The sequence below is a fragment of the Oryctolagus cuniculus genome, chromosome 13 (genome assembly GCF_964237555.1).
Source record: "Oryctolagus cuniculus chromosome 13, mOryCun1.1, whole genome shotgun sequence".
NCBI classification, from domain to species: Eukaryota; Metazoa; Chordata; class Mammalia; order Lagomorpha; family Leporidae; genus Oryctolagus; species Oryctolagus cuniculus.
This window is the reverse complement of record NC_091444.1, coordinates 98,085,973-98,096,990: the sequence shown is the minus strand read 5'-3', so window position 1 is coordinate 98,096,990 and position 11,018 is coordinate 98,085,973. Positions and strand designations below refer to the sequence as shown.

Below are 11,018 nucleotides of genomic sequence, written 5' to 3'. Positions count from 1 at the left end.
TTCAAGAGCCTTTGCGCCACTCTACTTGAAGAGGGACCACTAGCTCAAGGCAAGAACTGGTTTTTTTCCATATCATGTAGCCAAGTCACCTGACATCAGGACAGGCATTATGCAAATTGTTGCTTGAGACACCAGATCCCAGCTGGGCAAGCCTGGTTCAGCTCCTAGCTCCTATGCCTCTGATATACCTCCCTGCTAAGGTCCTGAGGGGGCGGCAGAAGATGGCCCAAACACTAGGTTCCTGACCCCCACATCTGAGACCTGGATGGAGTTCCAGGCTCCTGGCTTTGGCCTGGCCCAGTCCCAGCTGTTGCAGCCAGTTAGAGAGTAAACCACTGGACAGAAGATCTCTTTGTCTCTCCCTCTCAAATATAATGTGTGTGTGTGTGTGTGTGTGTGTGTATTTAGAATCATCTAACATCAACCTGCCCAAACTTCAGCTCTTCAAATATATAACAATGCTTTCTGAAGATTGAGGGCACATCGCAGTTTACCTTCAGCTTTGGAGTAAAACTCTTTTATTAGCAACTTAAATCACACTATATTACAGATTTACAGTAATACCTTAAGATAAATTCCAAAGCATCATCTAAAAACATTAAAAAAGGGAAATACATATACTACTATAATGCTAGTGTTACCAAAACCAGCTAAAATAAAGATAGCCAATCTTTAAAGAAGTTTTTAAGAAGTGCTGATAAAATTCCAGACAATTGTAGACATTTCTAAGAATACAGATACCTTGTGTTGAGAGTTGTGCAGCTTGAGAGATCAGAGAGGTTATGTTGAAAGCAGTAAGAAACTTATGAATTATGGACCGCAGTGAAGCCTGGGTCACAGCTGCTGTAAGAACTAAAAACATTACTTCATAAATTCAAACAGAAGCACAGAGGCCTACAAAGCATTAGTAACAACCTGGAAACTTGAACAGGACTGGGAAAACAGATGAAGCACTTACAACTGGAACTCTTGAAATAAAAACCTAGAAAATGGGTGATGGCGTGCACTGTGGTATAGTGGGTCAGGCCACTGCCTGCAATGCCAGTGTCCTATACAGGTGCCGATTCCAGTCCCAGCTGTTCTACTTCTAACCAGTTCCCTGCTAATGGGCCTGGGAAAGTAGCAGAAGACAGTCTAAGTGTTGGGGCCTGTGGGAGACACAGATTGAGTTCCAAGTTCCTAGAGCAGCTTGGCCTAACCTCAGATACTGGGGTCACTCGGGAGTGGAAGATCTTTCTTGGTTAACTCTACCTTTAAAATAAATGAATTTTTGAAACAAGAGAAACAGGGGCCAGTGCCATGGCTCACTTGGTTAATCCTCCGCCTTGTGGCACCAGCATCCCATATGGGTGGTGGGTTCCAGTTCCGGTTGCTCCTCTTCCAGTCCAGCTCTCTGCTGTGGCCCAGGAGGGCAGTGGAGGATGGCCCAAGTGCTTGGGACCCTGCACCCACATGGGAGACCAGGAGGAAGCACCTGGCTCCTGGCTTTGGATTGGCACAGCACTGGCCATAGGGGCCATTTGGAGAATGAACCAATGGAAGGAAGACCTTTCTCTCTGTCTCTCTCTCTCTGTGTCTATAACTCTACCTGTCAAATAAATAAGTAAAAAATAATAAAAAAGAACCAAGATAAACAACAAAGAAACAAAACCTAGAAGATGGAATATAATGGGTGTAAGGATTTAAGATGGGGGTCGGTGCTGTGGCATAGCGAGTAAAGCTGCTGCCTCCAGTGACAGCATCCCATATGGGCACTGGTTAATGTCCCAGCTGCTCCACTTCCCATCCAGCTCTCTGCTATGGCCTGGGAAAGCAGTGGAAGATGGCCCAAGGACTTGGGGCCCTGTACCCACGTGGGAGACCCAGAAGACGCTCCTGGCTTCAGATCGGTGCAGCTCCAACCATTGTGGCCAACTGGGGAGTGAACCAGCAGATGGATGACCTCTCTGCATCCCCTTCTCTCTTTGTAGAACTCTTTCAAATAAATAAATAAATCTTTAAAAAAAAATGCTGCCTGTTCCACTTCTGATCCAGCTTCCTGCTAATGTGCCCAGGAAGGCAGCAGTGACAGCTCAAGTAGTTGAGCCCCTGCCCTCCATGTGGGATACTAGGCTAGAGTTTCTGGCTCCTAGCATCAGCCTGGCTCAGGCATTGGCTACCTACCATGGCCGCATAGGAAGTAAATCAGAGAATGGATGATCCCTCTCTTTCTCTGTCACTATGCCTTTCAAATAACTAAATCTCTTAAAAATATTGAAAAAGATTAAAAATAATCTGAGGTAGATAGAAAATGAGTGAGTTTACAATAAAGATAAATTAAGATCTACCATTAAAACTCCTCAGTGTGAGACTTTTTAGAAAACACTAGACCGTGTTCTCAGAACTGTGGGTTATCCCAGAAACCTAGCCAATTTTATGGGAAGTGCACAGGGCAGTATATAAGATTAACCAGATAAATGGCTGTTATTTCATATGATTTTTTTTTATTTTTAGAAAAGTAGCCACACAAACCCTTCAGCTATACCATTCCAACAACCTTTTAATTAAGAGTGAACAGAAAAAAGATGGTACTTAGGAAACCATGTACTTTTGATACTTAAGAGGCCAGAATTAAACATTGTAATTAATCAGGAAAAAATGGCAAAATTTTATCCAGTACCTACCCCTTTCTCAGAAAATGTTTCAAGTATTTTATATAACTACCTGAACTCCTCATTTCCTAGTACTTAGCACTTACAGAAGTGATTCATCTCTAGTAACTACCAGATACATAGCAAGTCTTGAAAAATATACACAAATGTAACCCAATTATATGCCATGGCTTTAAACTATGTGGAACATAAATTCTAAATTCTGAGAAGTTCAAATATAAGGGAAAAAAGACTAGTACTAAAGCAGAGATTTACTAATTTTATACAACACAAACACATTTTACAATATTTTTTTTTAATTTGACAGAGTTAGATAGTGAGACAGACAAAGGTCTTCCTTCCATTGGTTCACTCCCCAAATGGCTGCTACGGCCAGAGCTATGCTGATCTGAAACCAGGAGCCAAGTGTTTCTTTCTGGGCTCCCATGCAGGTGCAGGGGCCCAAGCACTTGGGCCATCCTCCGCTGCCTTCCCAGGCCACAGTAGAGAGCTAGACTGGAAGAGGAGCAACCGGAACTAGAACCTGGTGCCCATATGGGATGCCGGCACTGTAGGTGGAGGACTAACCAAGTGAGCCACAGTGCCGGCCCCCATAAATACATTTTAAATACCTTTTCACTATGGGGGCAGGCTTTTAGTCTAGCAGTTAAGAATGCCTGGGTTTTGAATCTCAGCTCTGTTCCAAATTCCAGCTTCCTGCTAATACACACGCTGGAAGGCAGCAGGAGACAGCTCAAGTACTTGGGTCCTTGTTACCTACACGGGAGACCTGGACTTTGTTCCCGGCTCTTATTCCTGCCTTGCCAACAGTCACGGCAGGTCTTTTGGTGAGTGAAACAGCTGGATGGGAGCTCACTGTTGGTCTGTCTCTCAAATCTTTTTGGGGAAAAAAACATGATAACCATTGTTACTATGAAAATTTACCTTCATTTACTTTGGATATGTCCACATTAGAATTATTAAGCTGCAGTGTAGCTTGCAAAGCAGGAAGCAACTGTCTAAGAAGATTTGGGTCCTGAAGTAATGGAGGTATTGGTGACTGCGGAACAGGAGAAACGGGGACTGCTGAAGCGGATGTCGGAGGTGCAGATGTGGGATTCAGTCCAGAGGCAGAAGATGTGGAAGGAGTTGTGCAAGAATGTGATACTGCCTTGTCTCCTGGTGCAGATTCTAAATAAATAAGACAATATGGCTGAAAAAAGTTACCTGAATTTGGCAAAGCAGAACAAGCATACGTATGAGAACTGGCATCTGAAACGTCTAATTCCATTTAGTCCGTACAATGGAGCACACAAAGTGCTCAGTAAGTACCTGACCAGGTGACATAAATGCAAGTCACAAAACCTGATACCGCACTCCTACGTGTGACATACAAAGCGCTGAGCTCTGCCTACTGGGAATGCCGTCCTGAACAGTTATTTTAACCACATATTGAAACAGCTTCCATGATGATAAAGGAACAATTCTACGTGACTAGATTTAGATATTTAGTAAAATAAGGTGGAAAAAAATGTTATGACCATGGCAGCAACCTACCTATGTAAGACAAGTCAGAACAGACATCACAGTAGTCACCTCCCATACAGACTGAGGATGTCACGTACTAGAGCTCTGTATTAGCCGAGTTTCAGAACTACAAAGTTCCGTGCTGTAATATTACATGAGGCCATGCTTTATCTGTCTGTGTCATTTAAAGATTATCAGCACTAAAATGAACTCTTCTACTAGTAAAATGTTTAGTATTTAGATATTAAAAAACATAAAACACACATGGAAAATCATGAATATTTGGAAGTTTCTATTTCAAACTCCTTATTTATGGAGTCTGGATGCAACAACAACCAAAGCCCTAACAGTGCTTCTGAAACATCTGACAAGCTGGTAGTGTAAATTCTAAATGCTCTAAAGATTCCTGTGGTGGCTGAAGAACACAATAAGCAAGACAAGTTCTGTCAGATAAAATCAGTTGAAGGTGGACTCAACTTTTTATTTAAGTCTTTAAAAGATTTTTAAAACTACAAGGAAGGTTTTTATAGTTTCAAAAAGCTTAACAATTACATCCAAAGTATTAGTAGTCATAATATTTTTAAAAACTTCTATAAATTAAGACTATTCAATAGGAAAGCATTTTTAAAACAAGACATAAAAAGATTTTAGCAAGCACTTGAATGGCTAAGAAATGCAAACAAAAAATATGCTCAACTTCATTAATGAACACAAAAACATAAAACAGAGGAAGATATTCATTTACATCACCACAGTAGCAAAAATGTAAAGCCTAACAATGCCAACTGTTGGCAAGAAGCAAAGCAAGGCTTACTTCACGTTTCTAATGGAGAAGACCCACATCAGAGAGCCACTTGGCATTTCTAGAAAAGCTGTCCATAAACACCCTTTCAGGATCCACTCTCTGTGCTTAGGTGTACACCCTCAGAAGAACTCAGAGATGTAAGGCAGGTTGTAAGAAAGATCACCACACCTGCTTTATTCCAGCACAACACCGGAAGCACATGGATGCCCAGACAAGACAAAGAGCACAAAATGCCATCTTTCTGCCACGAAATTGTCAACACAGCAGGGCTCTAATGCAAGAACACAGACCCTCAGGCAGCAACACACACTCCACACTCTGACAAGGCTGGTCTGAAGACCAAAGAAGGACACTTGTCAAAGCATTTTTTGGAGGCAGTTAAGATAGCACATACAACATATGACCTTTAGACTTGTTATGAAGTCATGCAGGTTTCAGGAGTATCACAGTTGAGCAGTAACTTTAAATCTTCATTTTCAACTCTCAGAACTAAACATTCACCATCCTTCACATTCCTGGACAGGCGCCAAATTACTAGCAAGCTTACGGAAAAGGGCCTCCCCATCAGTCTTTGTACAACACTATCACAATGGTCATCAGAATTAGGGACAGCAGCTCTCTACAAATGACACATCTCAGAGCTGCTTTCCATTCATTTCAAAGACTGGTGCTACCCATGCTCCACTGGGTCGGGCTAAGACGCTCTTCTCTTCTAAGGCATGCATCTTAAAAAAGCCTGGTCCTAGATCCAGCAGACTTTGTGCTTGGCTTTTGCTGGTCTGGACTGATAGACAAATATCAATAAACCCAAATTAAATGATAAAACATGTATGTTGTATCAGCACATTTCTCCAGATCATATCCCTTCAAGGTTCTTCCACACACAGCTTACGGACATGTTGATTAACGTGCACAGTGAAGTTCAGATCTGTGTTTTTACTTACTGCACGAACAGTTAAATGAGTACTTACAGCCCTCTGAAACTATCCTCACTCTGTCACCTCACAGATTTTCTTCTTTTTAACAGAGAAAAGAAGGTAGAAGGAGATGCAAGGTGTTTTCAATTTTGCCTGAGTGCCGTCCAATCTTTTCACAGACTTGCCAAGTTACACAGGACCGTCCAGCCCCTGGCCCACAAAATTAAATCCATAGCAGGCCAATTTTTAAGTTGATAATTCTGTATGACCTGCGCATGATGCTAGAAATATCCAAATGGCCCTCAGTAGGTAAAAGGGTCCCTATCCCTTAACAATTTTTCAGTTGGCCCCTCATGTCAAGCAAAGGAAACACTCCAAATCAGAACGCCAATATGCATCACTTCAAAGGAACAAAAGTAACAAACACTTCAACACCCCTAATTTCCAATTACAACAGGGTTATTTGTCCTGACGACTGACTTTTTCAATTTTGTGAGAAATTACAAATGAGAAAATCAGTGTGGAAATCAGAGGAGTCTTCTTCAGACGTGGGCGACCACTGGGGAAAGGACATCTCTGGAAGTCGGTAGTTCTCTGCTAAAAGGTTTGGTTTTACATGTAAGTTCTCAATAAACAGGAACAGAATCACCTCGGAAGGTTAGGGCCCTCGCCTCTATCTGATGACCCTAGGGACCCATGAAAAGTTCAACGTGAGACTCTGAAGAAACAGAGTAAACCTCCAAAAAAATTGTAAAAGATGGCACAAGGCAAGGCAGAGTACAGAGTGGAGTAAGAACGAAACCAGAGAGAGCTGAGACTGTTCAGACAGGGTCTCGGAATGCCACGCTCCCCATCTGTCACAGCCTCCAGGCCTCCCACACCGACACACCACATAAACACCCCTTCAGAGAGCTGCAGCTTATTCAAAGTTTGTTCCATCAGATGCTTCAAAGTACACATGTACCTGAATGTAACACAAATGTAGCAATGCGAGTCCAAGCTTCATACTGAAGGTGCTGGTTGGGTAGCACTCCCCTGTGCCCAGAGAGCCCTCAGATCCACCACACTGCCCAGCACCTTTTTACGGTGTAACAACAGTAATGTTCCCTCCCTTCTACTTCACCATAGCTCCTGCAGGAACGAAATCTTGCTTTATTTGCCTCGGTCAGCCCTAGTGCAAGAATTGGATCTGGCACCAGAATGACACCAACATAGATTCGTTGACTGGACACCTGGTTCTGCTACACAGGCATGGGCACCTATCTATGCATGCTCCATTTCTTAATCTCTTTTGAATACATTTTAAACTTACTTTTCCAGTTGACATCTCTGTGACTTTAGGCCTCTAACCAATTCTGCAACACACACAACTGTGTCATCCACTGTATATCCTGTTTGAATAGGTAAAACTGCTTTCCCTCCTTTTATGCTTGTAATTATGAACTGATGTGTATTTCCAGTTACTGCCAGAAGGGGGAAGGAAACTGCAAAAGTACTTGTTACTACAACGTATTAAAGACTGAACCTAGAATAGCATCGCAACTATTCTAAGGATCCTTTTAAAATACCCCAAAGAACATAAACCAAAGTTTCTTTGTGAGCTATTTTTCTTTGTGATACACAATACAATCTAAAAAGATGTTGATAAAAACAGCACTTTTATCATTAACTTCCTAGGGTTCTGACGGTGTGTAACACTGAGCAGGACACTAAAGCTCAGTCTGCTTTCTACCCTCTGCAGTGGTGCTCCACAGGAGACGTGGAACACGTTTTGAAGGAAAGCAAACGACACAGTAAGTGTAGCAGAGAAAACAAGGCAGCCAGCCCAGTCTGCTCCTGCTCCGTGGCTTCCTATGATTTGCATTTCAAGTTACTTTACATACACATAGTGAGTATCTTTAGGCATGTATCCTTTCAGAACCTTTTCCATGTATTTATAAATGTACATAAATTTGCTTTACAACAAAGATACTAACTTTCGCAACTCATCTCATTAAGCTGAAAAAATATTCGCACTATACAGACAAAACGTTAGTGCATTTTTAAACCTTTGACAGATTTTGAAAAACGGACCTCCACATGAACATTACCACCTTGCATGTTCCCACCAACTGTTTCTCCACATCCAAACAGTAACTGTCACTAACCATGAGGCAAAACAGCAGCTCACGTTTTAACCTTAGTTTTCATTATGTATTGGCAATCTTATCCTTGCAATGCTTTTATGCTGGTACAATGTACCAGACAAAATGTTCCACTCTAAGTGTACAATGCAGGGACGTTAAGTATATGTCAGTCTTGTGCACTGACCACCACCATACAACTCCAGAACCTGTCCATCTTCCCAAACACTGCCCACTACGTGGTTAACTCCTCACTCACACTCCCTGCCAGCTCCTGTACCCACTATTCTCTCTCTATAGGAATTTACCCACTCGAGGCGCGGCATCTACACGCAACCAGACCCATATTTATCCTTGTGTTGCTGCCTTGTTCCTCAAGGCTCATCCATGCTGTGGTATGGTATCAGAGCTCCAAACCGAATCCAAGCCTTCTCATTGCCGTATTGTGGGGGAGACTTATTAGTGTTGGTTTGTGCCTATCTTCGGTGACCTGCAGCTCATGCTTTGGTCGAGCTGCTTGCTGGTGCTTACCGCCTTAAATCAGGCAGACCGAATCCAAGCCTCCTAATTGTTGCATCGTGGGGAAGCCTTACTGATGTTACTTCGTGCCTGTCTTCGGTGACCTGCGGCGCATAAGCTGCTAGCCGCCCAGGTGCTCATCGCCTCACTTAATCAGGCAGACCGAATCCAAGCTTTCTCATTGGCATGTTGAGGGGAGGCCTTTCTATTTCTCTATCTCCGGGCATTCCTATTTCTCCCATTTTACTTCTATCTTCCAACATTCCTATTTCTCTCATCTTACTTCTAAACTTCTGTTTCTCTTATCCTTGCGGCTTCCCGGCGCCCGCCCCGAGACTGCTTCTCGGCGGCTTCCCGGCTCTGAGCCGCTTCAGCCCGCGCTTCTCCGATCTGCGCGGCTTCCCGGCTTTGCGCGGCTTCCCGGCGCCTCGCCCCGCCGGCGGGTTCACGGCTCTGCGCGCACGCTCCGCGGTCTCCACGCACTTCGCGCCCGCACCACGGCCTCGCGCCAGCCCCGGCGTTCCCCATCTATTCACGCCCCGTGCTCTCTCTGCACGCGGCAGCTTCCGCGAATGTTTCCGCCACCACCGGCATTCAGTCCAAGTTCCCCGGACTAACCTGGCGAATTTCAACCTGGCGGCCCACGTCTCTGCCTCTGGTTCCAGATCTTCGCCTCTTGCTCCCCGGGGTGACTTGAAGAATTCCAAGGTGGCTTATATCTCCGCCTCGGCCTGCACTCGCGGCTTCATCCTCCCTAACATTTTTCTCTACCCGGTATGTTTCCTTAAGTTTTCTTCCAACAATATTCCTCTCATTTCTCCTGGCTACTCCCCACAGTCCGTATCCGAGTCTAAGTTTCTTATAGGTTTCACTTTCACTTTCAACCTGCAGTCCGTATCTGAGTCTAAGTTTCTTCTTGCTTTCACTTTAAATCCTAACTTCTTTCTCACAGTCCATATCCGAGTCTCTGCCTAGGCTTTCAATAGCTTCTTCCGGCACCTAGGCTCTTTGCTAGTCTCTCTCTCCGGTATTTTCCTGCTTCTTCCCTGTCTTTCCCTCCTAGGTTTCCTATCCGTCCTAGGTTTCCTATCCGAGCTAGGTTTCCTATCCGAGTCACGGCACCATTATGTCGCTCCCCGTCTTCATGGGGGAACGACACTAAGCCCTGCCTAGGCTTCATATCCGAGTCACGGCACCATTATGTCGCTCCCCCTCTTCGTGGAGGAACGACACTGAACCCTGCCTAGGCTTCCTATCCGAGTCACGGCACCATTATGTCGCTCCCCCTCTTCGTGGAGCAACGACACTGAACCCTGCCTAGGCTTCCTATCCGAGTCACGGCACCATTATGTCGCTCCCCCTCTTCGTGGAGGAACGACACAGGACCCTGCGCTGTTCTTTCGTCTGCTCGGCCCTCCCCGGGTTTGCTGCTGGTTCTTCCCGGGTTGGCTACTATCCCTTCCACCTCCGTGGAAGGGCAGTTCCCCCTGGCCACATTCCCCACTTCCGCAGGGGAGCGGCACACCGCCGGCCGGCTTTCTCGGGGGCTGCACAGGTGTTCCCCTTAGATGTTCCTGGTGCATGCCGTCTCTCTCCTCCTTTATAGTCCTCCTCCGCCAATCCCAACTCGGCTTCCCACACGCCGAGTACGCTGCTCTCCAATCAGGAGCAAGTCCTACAGTTAATTGGTTGAACTGGAGGCAGCTGTGCGGAAGCTGTTTACTTCTCTCCCAGCGCCATATTGTGGGAGAGCAGATGCATAGAATAAGTCTTAATTTCAGTAACTTAGTCCAGTCCGGATTGCTCCCCACAATATGGACCATAAATTCAAATTAAATTATCCACAGTGGTTCAACTGCAAAGAAATATCGACTTTATTAGCCTGCTTCCTCTAAATACTATGGTACTAAACAGCGGCTCTAAAGTAGTTTATGCCAGAATGTAAATGGCCTCATGTAAGATGACTGAGCACACCATCTAGTATGTAAACCAATTCAGCTTTCTTAATACTAACAAACACCAGAGTAACAAAATCATGTTACTTTCAGATAATGCTATCTGAAAATAGAAATCCTACAAACTGGTATCACCGATTACATTAAAACAGATCCTCTCTCAATCTAAAACCAAAAAAATTTTAAATTCAGAAATAGGCACTGGAAAGTCTAAGCTCTATCCATAAATTGATGGGAAGCACTGTTTCCACAAAACAACATGACAAAAGGAAAATCTGGACAATCACGTTCACTAAGTTTATATTTACCAAAAAAAGTCTCTACCCTGAACTTCAAAATGCCCATCAGTAACTGGAATTAAAGTAACCAAGGAAACACTAACATTCCAGTATATGATGCTCCACCACTCCCATTCACTACTGCTTTTTCCAATTCAAAGACCAGTATAGCAAAGAAAGCCACACACTCAAACTGCAAGTCAATTTTAAATCTGTCAGTACACAACCACTGTGTCATAACACAATAAAAGGCACTGGGATAGT

General features: G+C 44.2%; 1 protein-coding gene across 1 annotated transcript in view; it reads right to left on the bottom strand.

The window, feature by feature from the left end:
• Nucleotides 1-622: 622 nt before the first annotated feature.
• LOC103346384 (WW domain-containing adapter protein with coiled-coil-like) overlaps nucleotides 623-11,018 on the bottom strand; it is a 53,549-nt gene continuing 43,153 nt past the window's right edge. Inside the window, exons 5-6 of the mRNA XM_070054994.1 lie at nucleotides 3,576-3,821; nucleotides 623-852 (exon numbers count right to left, since the gene is read on the bottom strand). Coding sequence (XP_069911095.1) covers nucleotides 638-852; nucleotides 3,576-3,821 — 461 coding nt within the window. The 3' untranslated portion in view covers nucleotides 623-637. The remainder of the gene's footprint in view (nucleotides 853-3,575; nucleotides 3,822-11,018) is intronic.